The 24,811-nt window shown below is 42.3% G+C and overlaps 1 protein-coding gene across 1 annotated transcript in view; it reads right to left on the reverse strand.

Annotated features, from left to right (window-relative positions):
• Window positions 1-5,807: 5,807 nt before the first annotated feature.
• WDR11 (WD repeat domain 11) overlaps window positions 5,808-24,811 on the reverse strand; it is a 58,860-nt gene continuing 39,856 nt past the window's right edge. Inside the window, exons 17-29 of the mRNA XM_041745262.1 lie at window positions 24,102-24,208; window positions 23,371-23,485; window positions 22,895-23,066; window positions 14,996-15,104; window positions 13,662-13,724; window positions 12,375-12,440; window positions 11,405-11,582; window positions 10,323-10,418; window positions 9,611-9,776; window positions 8,998-9,095; window positions 8,380-8,525; window positions 7,517-7,596; window positions 5,808-6,751 (exon numbers count right to left, since the gene is read on the reverse strand). Coding sequence (XP_041601196.1) covers window positions 6,594-6,751; window positions 7,517-7,596; window positions 8,380-8,525; window positions 8,998-9,095; window positions 9,611-9,776; window positions 10,323-10,418; window positions 11,405-11,582; window positions 12,375-12,440; window positions 13,662-13,724; window positions 14,996-15,104; window positions 22,895-23,066; window positions 23,371-23,485; window positions 24,102-24,208 — 1,554 coding nt within the window. The 3' untranslated portion in view covers window positions 5,808-6,593. The remainder of the gene's footprint in view (window positions 6,752-7,516; window positions 7,597-8,379; window positions 8,526-8,997; window positions 9,096-9,610; window positions 9,777-10,322; window positions 10,419-11,404; window positions 11,583-12,374; window positions 12,441-13,661; window positions 13,725-14,995; window positions 15,105-22,894; window positions 23,067-23,370; window positions 23,486-24,101; window positions 24,209-24,811) is intronic.

Here is a 24,811-nt window from a genome sequence, read left to right on the forward strand (position 1 = left end):
CTTAACATGAGCAGGAAATGAGGACAGGGCCCCCGAAAGGTCACCATCCCAAAGGGAGGGTTGTTGGGATTAGGGACCTGGGCTTTGGGCAAAAGAACTGACTGTTGCCAGAGCAGCACCCATTGCCCAGGCCTTTTGCTGGTCCTATTGCTGCAGTGGCTGTGCCTTGGGGAGCTGGCTGCCTGAGTGTGAGTCTGAGCCAGGAGCTTGGTGCCTGGTGCCCCCCTGGACTCACAGACCTGTACATGTTGAGCAGAGCATCCCAGGAAAAGATGAGGCAGTTGGGTGCCCTAAGTCAACTTAGAAAAGAATCACATCAAACGTGTAAAAGCAGCAGGTGCCAAGCACTTGTAGGAGCTTCACACGGCTTATCCGCTCCATGGGATGAACTTTGTGTGATCCCCATGTGGCAGGTGAGTCAGGTGAGGCACAGAGAGGCATAGCTTGCTGCCCGTGGGTACACACTGGAGAGATGTGGTCAGGGCTGCGTATGACGAGAATCCTGTTTCTGAACCATCGTCGCTGGTGGCTTTGTGAACAGACTCCAGGGCTAGCAGTGAAGCAGTGAGCCAGCAAGGCTGCTGGCTCCCGTCTCCAGATCTGAACTTCCTTTTCAAGCTGGGTCCCACTCATGGCCTGAGGACCCCAGCAGGGTCAGGAGCTGCCCTCTCTGCCCGTCTGTCCCTCCCACCCTGGGTAGTGATGCTGTGCTGAGAGCACAGCGCCCCTTACCTGATGGAAACCACTGCCCGTCTCCGGTGAGCAGAGCACCCAGGACTGGGCCCCAGCTGAGCCACCGCAGGCGTCCTAGCAGCCGGGCCCCCACTCCTCCCACCCAGCCTGGGGGATGTGTTCCAGCATTCCTGAAAAATACAACCAGCTGCTGGTGCTGGTTCCAGGACCATTTTTACGACCACACCTTTTCCTGTGTTGTGTTATCTGCCTGGACACCCCAGGCTCACGCTTGCTGCCCTAGTTCTGCCCTCTTCCGGGGCCTCGGTCTGCTACCCCTTTCTGAACCCAACTGCACCTGTGGGGCACCATCCCTGGTCTTTCCCCCATTGATGTGGAATGTCCTTTTATGATCGCTTCCCATGAATTGTGTTTGGTCTTTCTCTGGTCAAGGAGAACTTCTCCCTGTGCACAGGGTTGCTCTTCACCTCTCTGCCCCCTCCAGCCCCAGTCCTACCTAGTTTTCCAGAAGTGCCTTGATGGTGGCTAAGTACTTGGAGTTTGGTGGTTCCCACAGGTGGCCACAGGGCAGGGAATGGGGCAGGCAACAAATGACTAGATATAATCCTCAGAAGGGGATTCTGAGTCTCAGGCAGGAGATCTGCTGCGTGTGGGAGATTTTCAGAGCTGCTGGAAGCCTCTGGAGCAGGTTTCTAGAGAAGCCTCAAGAGATAGACGGCAACCCACTGGGCTCCAGATGAAGTTCCTTCTGCTCACAAGTCTTCCACAATGCCAGCGTGGGTGAGGTTAGAGAAGGTAGAGTCTACCGTTCCTTCTTTCAGTCCAAATCCCAGCTCCTGCCTGCAGTGCCAGGCAGCAGGTTCTGGATGGTGAGCGAAAGCGACCACCTCATTCATCTCCAGCAAGTGGAGAAGTGGATGGATGGCACCTGTTCTGGATCCTAAGGTCTGGAGCACCCTCTAGACAGACAAGTCCCTGCATCTGTCATCCTCTATCAACCACCCTGAGGTTGGCAACATCGCCACCTTCGTACAGTTGAGGCCAGGCAGCCAGATGACAGGAAGACGCTGCCCCACGCTCTGCTCTCCCCTTGCCTCCACATTTCAGGCGCTGGTGTTCACAAGCACCACTGAGTGGGTTCATTGGCAAGAAGCAAAGCCCAAGGTGTGGTAGAGTTTACTCTGTTGGCCAGAGTGTGGCTCCAGCAGGTCCTCTGCAATGTGCATTAGCATTTCCCAAAGCACAGACTTTGGATCAGATTCTTACCACCCCTTGAATTAACCTGCCTTGGAGTGTTGCTAGAACATTATCCTCTTGGGACAGCTTCCTAAGTGCTTGACAGGACACAATGTCTTTTCTTTGGCCTCCTCTTGGCAAAGATCAGTAATTCAAGACAAGTAAGGGCCTGTCGTTCAAATTCCCGACTGACACACATTCTAGAAGACCTCTAGGAAGCAAACAATCTGTAGAACTGAATGCTGTTGGACAGATAGTCATCAAGAAAACTCGGTCATGTCCCACAAATCAGCCTGAGAAATCTTGTTTCCTGGGCCTTCTCCTTTCCTCATTCTCTTCCATAACGTGTCTGCGCAAGCTCAGTCATTTGCCGATTTCCTCCAGAGCTCATCCATTGATTCTATTGCAGACTCGTCCGTTCACTTCTGGCGGCTGTTTCATTCCCCAGTCCCTCCACGTGGATCATATGAAGCCCTAGCCATCAGCGACTGCGGCTCCCCCGACCCAGGAGTCTCTCCCCACATGGGACAGTGATAAGTGTATGCACCCTACGGATTCACATCAGCAACCGTAGTGCCTATCACCGGCTTAAGACAGAAGGATTTTCATCTACTACCCTGCCTGAAGTACTATGCCTTAAAAATGCTGGTAGGATGTCCAAAGACTGGAATACAATGAGGGTCTTATCACAGAAGAACATGTTAGCAGCTGTCTGGAGTAAAGCTGAGATTTGCTTTGCTTTAAAATGTAACTATGAAACAGCTCTTGGATTTAAATTTTTCTATCAACTACTGATGCCTTTTATCTCAGAATTGTCAGGAATATACCTGAGGTCACCCCAGGTGGTTCACGTTGTATGTAGTTCCCCAGACCCTTGGCCATGGGACTTGGGCCTGTAAAGGAGCCAGATGGGATGAAGCTGAAACATCTTTCTGGAAAGAGGTTGGTTCTAGTGCAAGTGGTCACAGGAGAATCACAGCGGGCTTCATCCTGAATCTGTGCCAACAGGGCAGCTGGACACCTGAAATTTCATCACAAGGAAGCACGCGGGGCCTTGAGGAGTAGGTAAACCTTTTCCTGTAGAGTCAGACATTTAAATATTTTAGACTTTTCAGGCCAGATGGTCTCTGCTGCATCTACTTGTCTCTGTTGAATGAAAACAGCCACAGACAAAGAACAGATGGGCACAACTGTGTTCCAGTACAACTTTATTTACAGAACAGGCCATGAGCGGGATTAGCTCCGCAGGCTAGTTTGCAGACCCTTAACCTAGAGGGACGGTCACAGCACTGAGGCCCCTTCTTGGGCTGCTCTCTTCTTCCCCCTGCCTCCACACCAGCCCACTTCACCTCAGCTTTAAAAAATACTGTACCTGCAGAGAAAATGGACCCCGGCTACATTTTTAAGGTAGTGACTGAGGAAGGTCTTATCTGATCTTAAATTTTCAACTACTCTGTCCCGCCCAGTCTTTCTGAAGCAGTACAACACGCAGTCTGGAACCACCCTCTTCCCTAACTGCACTTGGCTGTGCTAAACATAAATATGGAAGAAGGGAAAGCTAAAAACCAACCCAAATTGCCTGTGGGACCCAGAATGTCTCTCCTCCTCTGGTATTTAGAACAGTTACTATTACCTTGATTATGTCTTATTTCTTAGTGAACTCCAAAAAGTCAGGGGTGGTGGTGGTGTTTATTTGGCCTTTTTAGGCAAGAGAGTCAAATGCTGACAGAAAATGCTTGAAACTGCCTGAAGGGATTCATCTGAGAGCTTCAGACTCACGGGTCATTCTGAGTGAGAGAAATGCGGGGCTTTCAGGCGGGTTATTTTCAGTGGATGAGGCAGGGCTGGAAGAGCAAACACATGGAAGGATTCTTTAAGGCCAGAAAAGATAGCAGGATGATCCAATTCCCTACCTTCTGTCTGGGCCTGTCTGTCTAGTGGGATTCCAGCAGTTCTCAGACTGGATCCTAAAGCCCTTCCCTGCCCTTCTTTTAAAAAAGCAACACCTTAAAGTGTAATCAACTCAAAACGCCTTTTCATTTGAACGGAAAGAGTTCTTTCTTTCACAAGTTGTTTGGAATCCGTCAAATCAGTTCTAAGCAGAACAGGAACCAGAGCCCTACTGACTAGCAGAATATGCTCTGGGCAGTGGTTCTGCCTGCCAGAGTTTTACTGCTGCACAACCTACAGGTCTGCGCCTGACACTCTCCTTAGGTCACATACTGCTGCTGCTCACAGTGAGACAGGGTGGGTGATCCCCAAGCTCAGGATTCACTGAAACAGAACACTGTCCTTGTGCCAGGTGGCAGGATGTCTCCAGGCAATAAACAGTTGGGAGGTGAATTGTTTTTATGCCAGAGTCTGGTCCGTGGAAAATCTCTGATCAGGAACAGCAGTGAGGGATATGAGGCTTGTACAGAGGCTGCTCTGATAACTTTTAGAACAAAATGTCCTGCTACCACTTTCAAAGCATTGAAAATACTTAAAGCAAGATGGTGGGGAGGCCGCCACTGTTGGTAGAACATGAGCAACACAGCAGGAAAAGGTAAGAGTGAGTGACAGGGAACGGCCCTGCAGAGACCAGCCTGGAGAAAGGGGTCACAGGGGTCCCCCACACCAGACCTTCCAGCTACACTGGCCTGGCTGCCGAGGGAGGGCCGGGGCCCTGATGGCACGGCTGTGGGGATGGGCACAGGGAGACCCCTGCAGCCCCGAAGTCACGGTCACTCCCGTCTCATCCTGGCTGTGGGTTTCGCCCTGGGAAGTCTCCCCGGCTAATGCATCAGGAACATGAGGTTCCTAAAGATCCTTCATGAAAAGAAAGTGGAAGCGCAGCCCGTGAATGGGATTCACCCTCATCCACTGCTGTCTCTGGGTGCTCACCAGAGGTGAGGCTCAGCTAGGGCTCAGCTTCGGGCCCACCAGGTCACCACGGGGAGGGGCTCCCAGGTTCTGTCTGGGTGGGACTCCCAGTTGTACCTTGACAGACCTGGTCGCCGTCCTGTGTGAAGAGTAAGGACCGCCATCCTACCCGCTGGACTGTGACAGACTTTGGGCCCGTCGGCCTCAGGCGCTCAGCTGGTTCCCTCCGAGCTGCTGGGCCTGGTCCTCTCCTCTGTTGCCACAGTCAGGCAGGGCCTCATCACTTAGTTGTTGGCCTCAAACTCAAAGCATATTACGTTTTCAAAATGCCCCACTCCAGAGTAAGATATCTTTTTTCCTCTCTGCTTACTAAGGGCAGCATTCTTTTTTCCTTTAGCTAGCTGATGGTTGAATAAACAAAATATATATGGGTGTTCATTTAACCACAGGCAATAGAGAGAGATCTGTGTTTGCCCATGGCCTTTAGGAATTCTGATGTAATCTGGCCCGGCACAGAAAGGACAAGTAAAGGGAGCCAGTTACAGGACTAATGAATGCATCCTGGATTTCTTCTAGAACTTTAGCAAAGTGCTATTTAGGGAACAGACATTCCTGGGATAAATCCATCCTCTCTATGGATCACAGTTCCTTGTCAGAGGGGATTGTTGATATCTAAGGGTAGAGGCTATGACTCTTATCTAAAAATCGTATCTCCTAGTGGGTGAGGAGATGGGCCACCCTGGACATGCAGGAGGGGAGACAGGAATGCCCCTTCCTCACCTCACCTCTGAGAGCTGCACACTGACTCCTGTTCCTTTGGGAGGTCTGAGGCAGATCTGCCCAGGGCGCAGGCGTTCGGTCCAATCCTAGGCCCACACTCCTGGAATTCCTACATTCCAATTTCTCTGACTCAGCAAGTGGCCTGGACTTTGGAGGAAGCAGCTGGACTGACTCCCGAGAAGCCAGCACAGCCCCTGACCTCATGCACAGCAGCTCAGGAAACACAAACACCTGGCTGAAATTTCCTTTTTATTTGTCATTTCTGTAAGTTCTAGACAGCAATAATTTATAATAGTCACATCTCATATATTTCAGTTGTTGGACAAACACAAAGACAGAAAACTAAAAGCACAGAGAGTTCAAAAAGGAGGTTACTGTAATACATCAGAAGAGTTAAAATTCAAAATACCCAAGATCCCACAAACTAGAATAAAACATAAAGCTTAAAATTTCCCTATGAGCCTGAAATTACAAAATTTAGCAACTGCGTAAAACAGAGAATCAAGAGATCTATATTCTCAAGATAAGAAACAAGGAATGCTTTGGTAAGTCATCTTTACTGTTGAAATCTCTCTGCTCTGTCTCTTGAATGATTGTAGAGAAACACAGGCATAGTACATATCTGAGGATAGGTCTCACAAACTCCTCTTACAATTAGATTTTTCAAACACCTTTCCACTCAATGAGAAAAGCAATTCAGTCACTTGAATTTTATGATTAAAAAAATTAAAATATTTCCAGGGACTCTTAAAGCTGTCTCCAAAAGTATAAAATGTTATACCCTTTCAAAATCTGAAGCATTCGCATTTTTTTCTGAGATAAACAAAGGCCGTGGAATCTGCTCCTAACTTTGCAAATGCTCATCTGCTGCTGTGCACACACAGCCATGGGAAAATGCTGAGCAGCTCACAGGGACCCTGGAAGGACAGTATCCTCAGTGGTCCTGACCATGACCCTGAGCACTGCTAGACCGACCCCCTACCCTGCATGCGAAGCCAGGTTCCCCAGCACAGATCGACCTGTCACTCTTCAGTCCGTTCTTGTTTGGGGGATTCCAGCTCATTCAACAAATCTCTGCCAGCTGCTCCAGCTTTTGAAGCAAAAAGAACTGCACCCTGTTTAAAACCGAGGTTCTTCAAGCTTCGGGCATAATCTGCATATATAGCAGAGATGAGTTTCTGTAAACCATAGTTAAGGGGAAAAAGGGCAGAAAGAAATGTGATTATACTCTACCAAGTTCCCACAGGCAGGAAGAAACCACCTCTATGGGGGCAAATCAGGAGGGATGCAAGGACCCGCTGGGGCCAAGCAAAACACAGACACCCTTCCACGGGGGCGGGGAGTTCCTGGCTTGGGGAGGCAAGGTCTCAATCTGCAATGTCACCCACTCCCCTCTGCAAGAGCTGAATGCAAAGTGTTTCCTTCCAGAAGACCTAGTTAACATCCTCCTAGATTTAGATTGTCTCAAAGCCTAACACTACACTAAAGACTAGAAAAAGAAAGAAGCCTTAAGTACATACCCTCTGGCACCTGAAAGGCTGAGTGGTAGGCAATTTGGGGGCAGACACAGCCTAGTGAGAGGTTTTGATTACAAAGTCTGCCCTGAGGTCTTAGGATTTCAGACAGCCCTGTTTTCCTGTGCTCTGACATTCTAAGTAGCCTGTTGCAAAGAGTCAACTTCACCAGTGCCTGGATATAGTTCAAAATTTGGAGTCCCATCCCTTTACAGTCCTTCCTGCCTCCCCACCCATCTTAGAACTGATGCCAGCTATGCAACCATCTTCTTCCTGTCTTTCTCTCTCATTTCTCCTTCTTTCCTGACTTTGGTGAATTTGAGTGTGGATCGTCCCTGACCTAACACAGTTCCTGCCCAGGCAGTACACTAAGAGGAACCCACTCATGCCGTCAGCCTCCTGTTCCACATAATCATCCCAGCAAAGGATATCTGTGTCCTCAGTGATTCCGACTGCACCGTACTTGAGACAAGCTTCCACAAACAAGGCAGCTCGATCAAAGTATCTCATGCTGCTCAAGAGAACAAAGTGAGTTATGCTTTGTGCTTTATGGCATTTGGGGCAGACCCACCTGAGGGTGTATTTTCATATAGAGACTTGTACCCATTCTCCCTAGAAACCCAAGCACAAGTTTACATTAGCATTTTTCCAAGCCCTGGCTCATAGAGGAAAGGCTATGGGAACTGGGTGGTTATCATAGCCCCCCACCTGGGGTTATCATAGCCCCCCTGGGTGGGTCATCACTCCCCAACCCGACTAATTCATATTTACAAAAACTGTGACAGAGTTGAAATATACACAAATCTACAGAGATGGGACAAGTATCCACACACCCACTGTCCAGATTTATCCAGAAGTCTTTTCATATTTGCCTCAGCCTCCCTTAGTTTTAAATAAATAAAATGTCCCCTAAATGATAGGTATTATTTTTAGAGGGGACACTGACAACGCTGTCAGCCTTCCTACTGTTCTCTGGTCTTCATCTTAGTTGCTCTATTCAAAGCTAAATTCTCAGACTTTTTTTAGATTCTTTTTAAATAGGTTACCTATTATGTGTGGCAAATATACTGATAGGAAAATAAAGCTCCTAGACCAAATGGAGATGATTAAGTAAAGACTATGGACTATTTCATTCCCTGTAGGGTTTTTTGTTTTTTGTATTTTTTTTTTTATAAACCTAAAAGGTAAGCTTTTCCTTTTACTCCACAAAGTGAGTGCTCTATCCACCCAGCAGAGCCTCAAGAGCGCATGAAGAATTAGTCACCCGACCACCTGTGATGCACTGTGGGTGTACCTGTGAAGTGTCTCAGCAACACTGAAAAAGCAGCCCAGGGAGAGAAGGACGAGGAGGGCTTTTGACTTCTGGTTGACTTGTGGAGAGCAAAGGTGGTCAACCCACCGCTTTAAAACATCAGCACACTCCTCAGAACTTAAACGGACCTGAGAAAGATACCCGTGTTAAAAACAAAGACATCCTGCACTATAAAAAATATATATATATATATTTATAATGTAATCAAAATGGGATCTGTTCCTGTGAAACAAGTGCTAGGCTTGGTTTTGCTAGCACACTGCCCTAGCTTTGCTGTTTACCATGAATAGCAGAGATAACCACCCAAGTCTGTGGAATTAGGGACCAGCAACTCCTGGGCTGGTGTTGGGGTTTGGGCTCACACCCCAGCACCCCAGCAGGGAAAGGGGCCAGCTGCTTTCACTAAATTGCTACCAAGGCAATCCATTTCTCAATAAGAAGAAAGGTAATTTATACTCATAAAGAACAGGAGCATTAGAGTTGCAAGAAAATATCTGCATAGCAGCTGTGCAGCCAAAAAATTGCTTCTAAATCAGGAGTCAAAAGTTAAAGAAGAACTTTCTATCCCAAATGCTCTAAGCACCTGCCAGAGTCACCTACTTTTGCAAGCCATGCTGCCCGGTTCCACTCGCCGTATGTCTGCAGGTAGCGGCAGGCATCTGCAGCTTTGTCTATCAGGCAAAGCAGCTGCACACCCTCTGGAAGACAGAACACCAGCCCCTCAGGTGATACCACAGCCCTCTCGAACAGGTCACTACAAGGTAAAAACCACTATTTGATGTCATCTGCTCTTGTGCATTATATACTTATTGGAGACATTCTTGACTTTAATTTTAAAACAAAATACAAAAATAGTTTTACAATGCTACCCCTTGAGTCAAGAGGGCAGCAGCAGCAATATAGTCCAGGAAGCAAACTGGGAAAGTGTGGGCTTGCGCACCTGTGTTCACTGTTTCAGCCTGCTCAGGTTCATCCAACTCATGCCTGCTGTATTGGTAATTATGACTATTGCCCTCTTTCACACTTAAGATGTGTTCTGCTTCAAATGATTAAGTGATATGGTCACCATGTTAATGGCTAGCAACAATCTTCCTACTTTTCTCCAGCATATATTAAAAAAAGAAAAGAACTATCTTAATAATCAAATACTTTGCTGGGAATGGGCCTGAGTTCCCAGAAGTACTGACAAATATACCCACAAAGCACACCTTACCTGCCAACTTGCCGTTGGCAATCATGTTAGTTGCCACCAGCTTAATGGTGCTCTGGGAAGGGCCTGATGAGGTGACAGTTGTAACCAAACAGGCTTTCAGGGAGTCACAATAATAATGCTGGTTATCCGCACTTGTTTCCAATAGCAACTGCACAGCTCTGTCTGTCTAATGAGAGAAACAGTTCTTCTAATTATGAGACCATTTTCTTCCAACACAGTGTTATTGAACTCGCAATTTGGAACACTGAAGTTATAGCTTAGAGAAGACTTTCATTTTCAAAACTTGTTTGTCAATGCTTTACTTATATATACAAAAATTCAACAAAGTGTCCTACTGCTTCTTTGGAACAAAGGGAAAACCACAATCTGGTTTACACAGATGCTCAGGAAACTGCTTACTCTAGCTTTCCATCAGTCAATTCAGAGACACAAAACCAAACCAAACCAGTTAGGTCTCATTTGACATATGTAATCCAAAATTCCAAGCTAGTCAACCACAGATTTTTGCTTTCTCACAAGGTTTGTTGGTCTTATTTTGAAAGAAAGCCTAAATTTACATGTATACTTTTAGAAAAATACTATGTTTTACTTATCTGTCTGTATGTGTGTGTGCACGCGCATGTGTGCATGTGTGTGATCTACATGATGCTCTGAAATACTCATCAACGAGCAACTCCATGAAATGTGAAAAGAGTGATAAAGATTGACATACTTGACCCAAGAGGAGTAGCTGGTCTGTACATTTCCTTGTATGATCGTAAGTTGACCGCTTTACTTCCTGTAGGTTAACCCTTTCCAGCTGAAATTTCTAGAGTAGAAAAAGAAAAGAAAATTCTAAGATTTTAAATTTTACTATATTTAATAAAATCATTTTGTAAATATTATTTTGACTCCTGAGGTTATTAGATAATCAACTTTACAGAAATCCAAAAAATTTAATAAGAATTTGACTAGAAAAAAGTGTTGAGGGACACCTGAGTGGCTCAGCGGTTGACTGCCTGTCTTTGGCTCAGGTCATGATCCCGGTCTGAGGATCGAGTCCTGCATCAGGCTCCCTGCAAGGAGCCTACTTCTCCCTCTGCCTATGTCTCAGCCTCTTTCTGTGTGTCTCTCATGAATAAAGAAATAAAATCTTTTAAAAAACAAACAAGGGATCCCTGGGTGGCGCAGCGGTTTAGCGCCTGCCTTTGGCCCAGGGCACGATCCTGGAGACCCGGGATCGAATCCCACATTGGGCTCCCGCTGCATGGATCCTGCTTCTCCCTCTGCCTGTGTCTCTGCCTCTCTCTCTGTGTGTGACTATCATAAATAAATAAAAATTTTAAAAAAATAAAAAATAAAAAAACAAACAAAAGTGCTGAAATGAATTCTCATTTCTGTGCAACTCTGCCTGCTTCCAGAAGCCAGCCCTCTGTGCACTGAAGTTCTTTCCTGCAGTGAATACACTGTGAAAGTACCTTTTTATACATGGAAAAGTGTATAAGATATCAAGTGAAAAATATTTTTTACAGAAAATGAATAAAAATGAATCTTCTAAGTTAACAATTGTTAAGACAAAGAAAAAAATAAAGACTTAATAATAAAATTACAAAACTCGTGTATTACAAAACTCAATAAGCATTTATGAGCTTCTCAAGTTCTGAGTCAGGCCTTTTCAATGCAGAGGTGCCGAAGGACTCATTTCTATTATGTGGACCTTAATTTAGCTGGAAAGTTTCCCAAATTTAAGACACTTACAAAGACATAAGTCAACAAGATGGGAGCTTTCAAGATTTAATCCACAAAACATAATACCTGAAAATAGGCATTTTCACAGAGTATATCATAACATATATCTAGTGGGTTGTTCACTTTGTCCCGAGGCTCGGTGTCTTTAGAGGTGGGGCTGCTTGCTGGCTTCTCCTGGGACAAGCTGTGCAGGTAGTGGGCAGCAACTGTCCAGAAGTGCAGCTCCGACTCATCGCCGTAAAGCCTGAGGAAGGTGAAACCAAAATCCCACTGACCCCACATGGCACACCTGGGCGTGGACAGGGCGTCCCCACAGAAGCCTCAAGTACCAGGAGCACAGCGCAGTCCCATGAAAGACCATTTGGGACACTCGCCTGTGCCTGGTGGGGTGAAAGAAAAAGTAGCACATTCCACAGCCCTGTTACCGACTCTCAAATGATACAGGTGCCTAAGGGCAAGGCCCCTTTGCCCCCAAGTCCCCTCTGTGCTGGGTTAAGAGCATCACTATGGTTCCAAGGCCTGGGCTATGATTTACCCGGCTTGTCAGCAGCACACACACCTTTCAATCGGGACCACAGCTTCACATTAAGGAAGAAATTCCTCTTGGAAAACTGGCCTATTAAGATATGGAAGTAACTACAATTTATTCTCTGGGGAATAAATTGAAATGCCTTTTTTGTAAGTGACAACTCTACCTTGCAGAGAGGGAGTACAGATTATTGCTTTAAATATAACTTATCAGTATATTTAAGGACATGCTTTTTATAGCTGATATTTTAAAATACATATTTTTAAAAGCTATCTGGAGGAGGCAGCATTTCCAGTAGAGAAGGTCTAGATCTCACATTAAAAATGTAGTTATTTTTTCCTATTTCCTTTTTTCTAGTTCCAAAATTAACTGTAAAGCAAACCTAAAGGATGAACTGATATGTTGTTCTAAAATCAAAATCGTTTATTTGGTCTTAACTACAAAACCTTGATAAGAGAAATGAGTTCATCTGACATTCTGTTTCTTACACAGAACATTTAGTGTTACCTTGAAACAAGCAGGCATCTCTGCAAGAGACTGAATTCTGGATCGAGTAAGAGCTTCTTTATGTCACTGAAAACAGGAATCCAGACAAAGGTAAGGCATACTTTTTTAATAAAACAATAAGGGAGATAAATCAATATACTCTTGAAATGGGAAATCCACTCAAAATTGCTAATCTACTTAAAGTTTTGCTATTCATGAAATGTTTTGTTCTTTTTTTAACTAGTTAGTACACTTAGAACTTCCAAAGGAAGTTACTTTGCCAGGACCCTGAAATCATAAATGCAAAGGCTGAGTGTATCTAGGCCAAGAGAGCTAGTACCTGTCAACTACCACAGGGGGGTGAGGCTCTGATTCTGGTTTACATAACATCCTTGCAATAGTTCAACTCAAGGTTTTGAAAACATGAACAGTTGCCTAACTATAGGAACAAGAATGTCACTGTTGATAAAATGATTCTGCTACTGATCAGAAACAGTGTATACTTTAGAAGAGATAAATTCAGAAACTATTACAAAAAATAAAATATTTAAGGAAGAAAGGCATGTTTTTATAAATTGATATTTCTAAAATAGCCACATACAGAATATTCATACATTGGGGGAGGAAAGATATTCTTTAAATCTTTTCCACTTAAACACAAATATTAACTTTTGGATACAGAAACAATAATTATTTTGAATTTGGCATTAATAAAATATCGCTAAATTATTAAATATTGTAATTACATGTGACAGATTCTAAGACTGCAAAAATGTACTCTGTTTTACCAAGAACTCCCCATGAACCCATATTTTTCTACTTCCTTGGCTTTATTCCCAATATGTACTTTTAAATGCTCTTGGCTCTAGGGAACATATTAATTGCTTAGTCAGAAGTGTGCACACATAGCACCTGACACAGAGAACTTATTTTAGAAAAGGCAGCTGCCACACAAGAACTGTGCTGTGTATGGCCTCTAACTTGAGGCTTCCTGGGGCATCTGTGATGGAGGCAGGCTGAGCTACCAGGACACTCACAGCACAGCTTCCATTCCTGTCTGACATGGGACCGCAGCCATCCAACACGTAGGAAACTGGTGAAGGTGGATGCTGTCACTGTAACTATTAAATAACTACTTTCTACAACACGAAGATTCGAAAGATCAAATGAGCCTTTGTGAATAGAATGGTCTCTCCTTGGGTTACTAATGTTTTCTAAAATACAAGTTACTTTAACTTCAAAAAGCCTAATTATTCTATTTTCTTTCTCACAGTCATATCCCTAATAAAACATAGCCAGGATGCTTACTTTGACAACGAGTTCAGCTGCTCTTGAAGGAGATTCTTTATTTCTTCATTTTCTGGATAATCACTATACAGAAAAGATTTTGAATAAGCTCATTCTCTCTTCACTTATAATCAAGCATTTCTTCACCAGAAAAAAAGCTGTGCCAATGTAGAAATAACCTCTTTGCAGTCCCTGGTTTAAAAAGCTGGTTATAGGGGTGCCTGCGTGGCTCAGTCAAATTAAGTGTCTGCCTTCAGCTCGGGTCATGATCCCAGAGACCTGGGATAGAGCCCCACGTGAGACTCCCTGCTCAGCAGGGAGTCGGTTTCTCCCTCTCCCCCTGCCGGCTGTGCTTTCTCTCTCTCAAATGAATACATAAAATCTTAAAAAAAAAAAAAAAAAAAGCTGGTTATAGATCAAACAGCAACCACCCAAGAACCCACCAGCCACCTTTCATGTCTGCTTTTATCCTATTTAGTTAAAACAAAGACATAACTAAAGTGTCTCTCTGGCTTTCAAGAAACCAGAAAATTTATCAGTGGGCTCTAAAAACTATCGTGCTTAAGAGTCATGTTAATAAGAAACCTAGCAATGACTAAAGGAACTTGTTCTTTCTGCTCTGCAAAATGGACATTCATTTCTCTAAGTAGATACTTCTTGGAAAACAGACATCACATTATTTTTCTTATTCCTTAACCCATACCTACCTGGGCACTCCACATGGCATAAGTTCAGTAACACTTGTGGATTTAACTAATAACTACTAATAATAGTTACTGTGAATGTCTTTATAATAAGTGAAATTTCATAAAACAGAAAATATATCTGCAATAAGCCCATTCTTGCTGCTTTTTAAAAAATATTTTATTTATTTGAGAGAGAGAAAATGAGTGGGGGAGTGGAAGAGCAGAGGGAGAGGGACAAGCAGACTCCACACTGAGGAGGGAGCCTGACATGGGGCTTGAAACCAAGACCTTGGGATCATGACTTAAGCTGAAATCAAGAACTGGTCGCTTAACTAACTGAGCCACCCTGGGGCCCCTCTTGTTGTTTTTAAAAAGAATTTGAAGGCTGGCCTCAAATTCCTCTTGGCCTAACTGGCCTTCTTCACACTCATCATGTCATATCCTGGGTTCAGACAAAGGTTACCAAAAGCAGCTCAGGTGCCCCAGCTCCCAACACATGCTCACTCCCAAAGGCCCCAGAGAGGCAAATGAAGGGTTCTTTCAGGGTGTCTGTCTCAGCCTCAGCTTGTTTTTATAGTTCCAATCCTTTTAAATGCCAGAGTATAGGCTCCTACTGATTTTCAACCCCAAGCAAGTTAAGAATGGAAAACAAAAATGGTAAAAACTTACACCTGAGAAATGTCCAGAGAATACTGTCCATTCCACGGCTGGTGTAGTAAGAAAGCTTTCAAGGCAAGGGAGGCCCTTGGAACAAGGAGATAGGGGCACCACACAGGCTCTAGACAAAAATAAAAGAATTTTAAAAATTAGTTCTTTTAATAAAATAGAATTTTATAGTTTTACTCTGAAGCTTCAGCCACAGCCGTTCACAGAGAAGTCAACAGAGAACAAATTATAAATCTGGTGGCAACTGAGAGAGTATATTCAGTGTAATCACTGCTTAAAGACAAACAGCCTGAATGGAGCGATTCTCTTCATCCAAACTGATTAATATGTCTTCCTTCCCCTTTTTAAAATTTAAGTGTCCTATATAGTATAAAAACACTGATCCTATGTGAATAAAAGATTCAGTGCATCAACTCAACAGATATTAATAAAACTCATTATTTTAAAATACTAAACATAATACTTACCTGTATCATACCACTTGTTATCTTTGCTTTTCTGAGACTATTAAACTAACTCGGACCTATAGTGAGCTCGTCACTAAAGGGATTAGGTCATCTCTGATCAAAGGCATTCTCAGGTCTCACAAGGGTAGGCCTTGAAGAAAAAGGATTATATTCCTAGACTATGGGCCCCAGCATCCCCTACATGCAGCAGTTGGCTTACTTTGGACACAAGATTTGCCTCTTTTTCAATACGCTCTAATGCAAAGAAGGCCCAAAGGTCCCAGTGCCCAGGCAACTGTGCTGAGGCTGCCTTACATGGCCGACTCAGTCAGACACGTGACCTGATAAAAGTTCTTTGGGACTTAACTAATTTTAACTAATTAACCTTAATTAATTTTAACTAACTTAATTTAAAAACTAATACTTGATTCAGTCATTGGAGAACTTTTAAGTCTACTTAGGAATATGTAACTATTTTTTCAGTTGTAAATTTTATAAAATCTAAATATAGCTTAAGTATTTCTGCTGAAAATATGCCCCCTAAGTTGATCCGTGTTCTAAGGTGAAATACAGCCTGGACTTTGAAAACTGAGCATGCAAAAATATGAAATACCTCATTAGTAATTTTTAATATTAACTGTATGTTGAAAAAAATAAAGCTAGATATACTGGGTTAAATAAAATTATTAATTTCATCTGTTTTATTTTTTAAAATGGGTACCAAAAATGTAAATATATGTGGCTCACATTACATTTGTTAGACAGTACTGCTTTACAAAATGTCATTCTATGTATTTAGCTAAGTATTAAATAATGAATAAATATCTTATGTGGACTTTTCAGAGTTGGAAAATGGTCAGAAATATTTCTAAGACTACTTTCTTTTACACCCAAGAGTTTTTTTTTTTTTTTTTAAGATTTTATTTATTTATTCATGAGAGACAGAGAGACAGAGACATAGGCAGAGGGAGAAGCAGGTTCCCTGTGGAGAGCCCAAAGCAGAACTTGATCCCAGGACCCCAGGATCACAACCTGAGACGCTCAACCACTGAGCCAGTCAGGTGTACTACACCCAAGAGTTTTAATATTGATTCACTAAAATCATACTCAGAGGTCCTCTGTTACTCCCTATCCTGACAGCTATATTCTACCCACACTGGTTTCTCATCCTCCTGAGTCTCCTCTCATCTAGAACAGTCCTCTCAACCTTTTTGTTTCTGCTCTTAAACAATGTTTTCATTTTTGAAAAGTTCTGGTCCATTCAAGGTCCTAGGAAATTATCTCCATTGTGATCTGTGTGAGCAAGAACATGACACAGGATGTTGTGTACTTCTCACTGCATCGCATCAGAGGGAGCATGTTAGTTGGCTTCTTGGTAACACTAAATCTGATCATAGTCTCCCTCATTGTCAGGGCACTTTTCTCCCCTTTTCAATTAATAGGTAACAGCGAGATACTGTTGAGACCGAACTTCCTATTCCCAAACACCCTTCTATCAGTGATCTGACACTCACTAGTGATCTTGGCTTGAATCAACTATTACATTAAGAACTGGAATTGGTGATTTTCTAATTCTATCACTCTGTCTACATTTATCGACTGGCATTCTTCTGTAAACAACAGCTTTCCCTTCCTGCCCAGACCCCTTCTTCTTTCCCTTTAAATATTGCTATGGAGTAATGGATTAAAAAGAGTCCAACACTGATAGCAATACAACTGTTTTTCTTTATGATGCTCAGACTGCCCCACGTGTGGCAGTGGAAGCCCCTAGATGCTAGTTTCTGTATGTTTATGATGAGTCCTCATTGATTTTTCAGTTCCTTCCTTAGTTTCTGGCACCACAACATGTCCCAGACTCATCTTACAGCTTCCTTGCCTCTCTCCTGGAATAAACTGCCCAAGGAACCCCGGTTCTTTTTAGTCAGGAAATGGAATATAGAAACCAAATCTGGGTGCTAAGAGTGCTCACTGCCATTGAAACGTCATTGCTTCTATGCCTGAAATCAGTATATAGGGCCAAGAAATAAGGAAATGGATTAAAAAAAAAAAAGTCATGAATTAATTATATTGCTATCTCCAATGTAAATCCATCCTGGAGGGTTCTTTCTCCTCACCCCCCATTCCACATCTGTACCTCGCTCTTCCCTCATTAGGAACCCTGGTTCCCCTAAATTGCAATTTATGTACTAGTTTGTTACAGTTGATAACATGCACAAAACAGTTTTAGAATAACTAGTGCTACTGCCAACTAACTGAAAAGTCCACTGCGACTCTTTCTGTTCTCAGGGTCTGAACCACTAAGGGCCACAGTAAAGGTTCTGTATTTCAGTTATGTGAACTAGTCTTACCAATCTGTTGTATAGTTAGGTTCAGTAGTCTCTTTGTTCAATTTTAGGGTTTGTTTTTTCTTTCATCCTTTTTGTTTTCATTATACAGTTGATCTTTGAACAACATGTGTTTAACTGTGTAGATCTACTTACAGATGATTTTTTTTCAATAAATACAGCATCATACTGTAAATGTATTTTCTATTATGATCTGATTAAATTATTATGATCTTATGAAAATCTCTTATGATTTTCTTAGTAACATTTTTCTCTATCTTATAAGAATACAGCATATAACACATATTACATATAAAATATGTGTTAATCGACCATTTACATCATTAGTAAGGCTTCTAGCAACAGCAGGTCATTAGGAAAGTTTCTGAGGAGTGAAAAGTTATACTCCAATTTTCAAGTGTGTGAAGGGTCAACAGCCCTAACCCCCATGTTGTTCAAGGGACACCTGTATCTTCTGTTCTACAACATTTAAACGACTCAAAAGTGGAAACTATATAATATTAGTATGTTCACGGACATCTCACCCAATCCCCGTTCTTTCAATTTTTCTACCTCTTATCAATAATCATTTTCCTTACTTAGTTCTTGGATGATTCTAGGTTTGTTTGTTTTTGTCTTTTGTAAAATAAACAAATGTATATGCAAACTATATACACTTTAACACCTGGATTTTTCACCTATACATACCCTATCACTCCAGATCAGCTCACAGAGAAATTCCTCATTCTCTTTAGTGCTGTAGACTATTCTCTTGTCTTCAAACTTATTCTTTCCCCAATTCTGCTATGGTCACACATACGGATGGTCAAGTTAAGTTCTTAGTAGTGGAACTGCTGATTATAAAAGGTAAATACACATATAGCTTTGTTAAGTATTGCCAAATTCCTTCCTATAGGGACTGTGCATGAGCAATGCATGAGTGCTTATTTCCTCAGACTTCCAGGAGCATATTTTCAAGCTCCTGAATTTTTATTAATCTGATAGGTGAGAAGCAGTTTCTTAGTGTAGTTTTAATTTATATTTCTCTTATGAATAAAGCTTCTTTTCATATATTTAAGAGCCACCTACGCATTTTTTTCTTCTCTGTGGATAACCCATTAAAGACTTGCATATACCTCTCCCAGGTTATTATTTGTATTTAGCTTTGCTTATAGTTTTAGCTGCTATGAAAGTTTTGTTTTTTTTTTGTTTTTAATTTTCCATTCAGTCACATTTATCTTTTACAGCCAGGTTATAAAGGGAGGAATGGTACCTGGTAAGAATGAGACTCACTGGGGTGCCTGCATGGCTCAGTTGGTTAAGCATCTGCCTTTGGCTCAGGTCATGATCCTGGGGTCCTAGGATGGAGCCCCACATTGGGCTTCCTGCTCAGTGGGGAGCCTGCTTCTCCCCCTCCCCCTGCTTGCTCTGTCACTCTCAAATAAATAAATAAAATCTTAAAAAAAAAAAAAAAAGGAAGAAGAATGAGACTCACATACCTACAGAACCATTAAAACCAGCACTGGAAAGGATAAAGGTGGGTTTACTTAGCTCTCTCTCCTCATCCTTGCTAGACGACAACCACAGGACACTCCGGCTCTCAAGCTGGCCCTCAACACTTTTAGACAGTAGGGGCTGCTAGCATTAGTAAAAATGCTTGGAAATAGCTAACATAAGGGAATAAAACCTTAACACTAAAAGATTAAGCTTAGAGACAGAGAAAGCTTCCATGCTATGTGTAGTTTCTTAATCAATGAACAGTGAAAAGACACAAGAGAATGTTCTTAGAGAGCAGCACTCCAGAGTTATTATGTAACACGAGCAAGACATTCACCAAGGCCAGAGTAAACTGAGGGAAACATCTGATTTTTATAAACAAATGTGTTATTTTCTCCAAAACAAAACATTGTTGACAGCATCCCAATGAGCATGAACAGCTGAAAGTGAACTCTATTCCCTCCTACCTTCAAATGAGTTTTTTTTCTTTTTCCTTCAAATGAGTTTAGAACTTTCTTCTCAAAGGCAAATAATCAGCCATGAAAAATGAATAGGTGATCATCTCACAGCTGGAGAAACTCACCTGCAAGAGCTCATTCACCTCTGGAAATTACAATTAGAATGAAGAGGCAGTTGGCATCACTGCTACTTCTCTTGCACACATTCTGCTTGGTCTGGGCTACAGCTATCTGAGATGCTAAACAGAAACTTGCCCAGACTGCTGGCTACCTATGGGACAGCAATGCATAAAATGAGGAGCTGAAGAGCCAAGAAAAAAGCAGTAGGAAAATTGCTCCTCCACCACTTGGAGGTGGCACATAGCACGGTGAGCAGGCAGTCTGGGAAGGAGAGGACTCTGCTTTGGTCATGCTGTTACAGTGATGCAATGAGGGGGAAAGAAGGGAGACAAGGGACACTACTGACATTTTGGGTAGGATCATTCTTCATTATCTAGGTTGTTCCATGCATTGCATGCTGTTTAGGGACCCTAGACTCCCCACTCCCACCACCCCCCACACACACACCTGCACATTGTGACACATTTCCAAACAGCCCAAATGAAAACCACTGGAAATGAGTAGAAAGCAGAGGCAGATGAAGAGGCAAGGTTTGTGTGTAATCTGATTGTAGAAAGTTTCCTTCTATGTGATCTCCCTTAGGAAAAGCGAGTTGTTCGGCAGTGGCCTGAGCAGCTGGGAGGAAGTCAGACTAGACAATCTCTCTAACACTCTGCTGATACTATTTAAAGTGTGTGGAAACCACATCAAACTGCAATGTTATTAAAAAAGTCTTACACTCTTGGGACTCCTTCTAGATGCTGCTAAAAAAAGCATTATAGTATTTTTATGTGGTTTTATGACCCTGACAAGGCAGCAGACAAGGGTTCTCCAACTCAAAAACAGGGATCCTCATCTTCTACATTTATCTGACCTTCTCCTTCACTGAGGCGTGGAGGGTTGAGACAAATGTAAACATGGGGCATAGGGACAGAAAGTAGGCCACTTAAGCTATTCTAAGAAAATGGACAGATTTGAACCAATATTGGATACTCTCTACTTGTTAAGGGGAATTAAAGAAAATTCATTAAATATATCACTGCATATGACCTAAAATGATTTCATCCCCTATCAGTAAGTCCCCAGAATAAAAATCTATCAACGTATTTTTCCAAGACCAAATTTGCATGTAACTACAGATAAAAATATAGACATCTTTTTGGCAACTCCATATTTACACTACCACCAGTTTTTATTCTTTAACATGTATCAAATGACATTCTGAGTTTAAGGGTCAATACTGACCTTTCCCTGTTACTATTTCAAAATTTTCCCTTTCTGGTTGAGGCTGCAGCACTAGAGACTAGATAGGAATTACTATTATTATTTGGAAAACTTTAAAAGAAAATGTAACCTAAAATCTATCTGTAGGTCAGATATTCAAGTATGGTGTTAATGATGGGCTCCAATTCTATAGTCACTTTAAGAAAAGCTACGTTGGCTTTGGTAGACTCAAATTTTAAATTAAAGGTGATAGAAAGCTTTTCAAAGATTTTGATTACATTTACACACCTCTTTAACCTAGATCTAGTAGCTAAATTAAAAGGAAATGACCTTTGAAGTTCCCTCGATTTCCTTAATAACTTTGTTATGGAAAGAAGGGACACTGCCACTTCTGTAGAGCTGGCGAGCATCTCAAGGACACACATGAGAAAGCCACATACAACTTCTGGCTTCAGGAGATGGTAGTTAGGGTTACACAGGATGAAGCGGTGGGACCAAAGCCACCAGGCAGGGCTGGGGCAACAATAAAAAAAAAACGCACACCTAACATAACTTCCGGGGGGCCCAGCCAGCATCAACAGCAACCTGAGAGTGTCTCAAGCACGAACACAAGGTGAAAGCACAGGTTTTCAAAATCTTACTGCCTCTGAATATACCAAAGATTGACCCTACAAAGGTATGGCCAGTTCCCAGAGTGGACAGTTTTAAGCTGAAGTCCAGTAAGGGACTAAGTAAGTCTCTTCTGACATTTTTCAGCAGCCTGGAATGCACACCAAACGGATGCCTGGGGAATACTTAATTTGCTCCAGTTAGGGTCAGAATGTATCTCCATTCACAAGTGTCTGGCATGGAGGACACTGTATTTCATAAGACAAAAGCAGCCTTTCAAACTGATTGACAGGCACATTCACAGTCCCATTTGCTTTCAAAAAGTCATGTATGAGGTTATAGTTATCAAAATATTCTTTTTTCTGGTAAAAAAAACAATCTTAAAACAACTTACAGAAAAGATACAACAGCGCAATCATCTAATTTTATTTTCACTGGCCATTTAAGAAGTCTTAAGATAGGTATCAAAATTCATGATACCCAGAACACTTTCCAAAGTGACTTTTTAATGATATCTGCTTGCCCTTTTCTTTTCTTTTTTTTAAGTAATCTCTACGACCAATAGGGGGGCTCTAATGCACAACCCTGAGATGGAGAGTTGCACGCTCTTCTGGCTGAGCCAGTCAGGCGCCCCCAGTGATATATGCTTGCAAAAGATAAAAAGCTCATTCTTAAAAAGCCAGCAGCACCTTACCACTAGATTCATGTCCTCTGATGAGTTCTTCTAAATTATTATTATTATTTTTTTTTTGTTAAGGATTTTATTTATTCATTTGAGAGAGAAAGAGCAAGGGAGAGAGAACTCCTGATCCGGAGAGGGGTGGGGCAGAGAGAGGAGAGAGAGGCAGGCACTCTCCCCACAGAGCAGGGGGCCTCATGTGGGGCTCAATCCCAGGACCATGGGATCATGACCTGACCTGAAGGCAGACGCTTAACCAAGGAAGTCACCCAGGCACCAGAGTTCTCCTAAATTCTAAGTGAATCATTTTTATGCAAATATCTCTGATCTTTCCACAAAGCACTCCGCAAAGGGTCAAAGAAGGGGCACTTGCCAAGCTGGAGTAGATAATGATTGACATTTGCAGTAACAGAGCCCAGTATCTTAGCAGTAAAAACACTCAAGCTTGAAGTTAATCCATTTCCTTATACTCAGATTGTTAGAAAGTAAGACTGAAATGAAACAGAAGAGAGCAGCCTATGCAAAATAAAGAAAGTGTCACAGATCCTTTCATTGACATTCCATACCAGTTAACTCTTGTTCATCCATTCTAAAACAAGTGGACTTCATAGACATCTCCAAGACTCTGATACACCCATCATCTGACGCCAGGATCACTTTATCTGACGTACACCAGTCCACATCCAATATCCGAAAGGTCACATTCCTTCCACTTCTTAAACTGCTCACCATCTGAACCTTCAAAAGTGAATTTTGTTGTGGTCATTTTCAGGAAGAAAAGGAAGATGTTTATCAGAGACAATGCCAGTGGCATAGACCCAGTGTAAGTTAAAACTGAACAGTTTTGGCAACCTATCTTCTACATGCAGATATATTTTAAAGATCCCAAAGACAGCGATACCATTAAAAGCAAGAAAATTATTTTAAGAAGCTTGTCAAACCCATTATATAGGCTTCATTTCTAAATCAGACGGAAGAAAAAAAATAGAGCTCCTGTGACCAGCAGCTTGGTTTGAGTGTCTTATCAGGGAGCTGGGCCTACCTCTTTAGTATCCCACACTTCAGCACCATCATTGTACATTGCTATCAATTTCTGGTTTCCTTTACCAGGAGCAAAACGAATCTTCCTGACCCAGCTTCGGTGTGTAGGTATTCCTCTGAGGGTGGTAAACAAACAAAACAAAATATCAATACACAGTAGGATAATATCTTGTCACTGGAAAGTTTATCCAATGACTCTTTCTAGGTCTGCTTTTGACAAGGTCTGGTGACGTGAGAACCACTTTACTGTCTGGGACAAGGGTCTCATTTGACAGAAATGGTCTGGCCTTTAACGACAACTGGAATGATGTCCCAGCATTTCTGCATGGGCCACCTGCAGATAAGTGTCTCCTATTAATGACCCAGAGTCTGCTCAACGCCTTTCCTCCCAAGTTCAGTGACAAGAGACCCAAGGGTCCAAGCTATACTTGGTTATGTTTAATATTCTACTTTAGCAGGTCACAGCCTTCAATGGAACCATATCAAGAAGCTACTTTTTTATAAAAAAAAACAAATAATAGTGAAGTCTTTTTTTTAAATAAATATTTTATTTATTTAGAGAGAGAGTGCATGAGCATGAGTGGGGAGAGAGGGAGAGAGGGAGAAAACAGAGTCTGACATGGAGCTCAGTCTCAGGACCCTGAGATTGACCTCAGCTGAAGCCAAGAGTCAGATGTTTAACTGACTGAAACATCTAGGTACCCCAAATAACACTGCATTCTTGAATCATACCTGGATACTCTGCCTTTCAAATCCCAAAAATTTAAATTTCCATCCATATCTCCAAGAACTAATGTGTCACCTTTCCAAGCGATGCAGGTAATACTACCCATACTTCCCTAGAAAACAAAAGCAATAAATATACAAACATACATATTTTTTTTACTACTTATAGGACATCATAGCAGAGAAATGTTTTTCTTAATAAATGTGATAAAATAGTCAAGATATTTTAGTAAAACTTAACTATAAATGGTTTTGCTTTGGTATGAATGCCATCAAATACTAAGAGACCCTGGACACTAAAGAAATACCTAACTTATCAAGTTCAACAATGAAGATTTCAGTTTGACAGACATTAAGTTACCTGAACTGATTTTATAAAGAGGTGTTATATGAGGAAAAAATACCTTAAAGAAAGCAAACTAAAAGAAGTAAAGAGAAGGAAAGAAAACCCTTTCTAGAGGGCTCTTGTCTCCAACTCTCACTTGCTGCAAAAGAATAAATCCTTCTGTCCCAGAAGAAATTCAGAGCTGTTTCATAATTAATTGTGCAGCAATTTTTCTACTGAAAAGAGGATCTAGAGCTTCACTGAACCTTCTAGAATAATGACAGTGAAGAGATACTGTAGATTAAAGCCATGTGCACAGGGACACCTGGGTGGCTCAGTGGTTGAGCATCTGTCTGCCTTTGACAGGGTGTGATCCTCGGTCCTGGGATGG

The sequence above is a fragment of the Vulpes lagopus genome, chromosome 2 (assembly GCF_018345385.1).
Source record: "Vulpes lagopus strain Blue_001 chromosome 2, ASM1834538v1, whole genome shotgun sequence".
NCBI lineage: Eukaryota > Metazoa > Chordata > Mammalia > Carnivora > Canidae > Vulpes > Vulpes lagopus.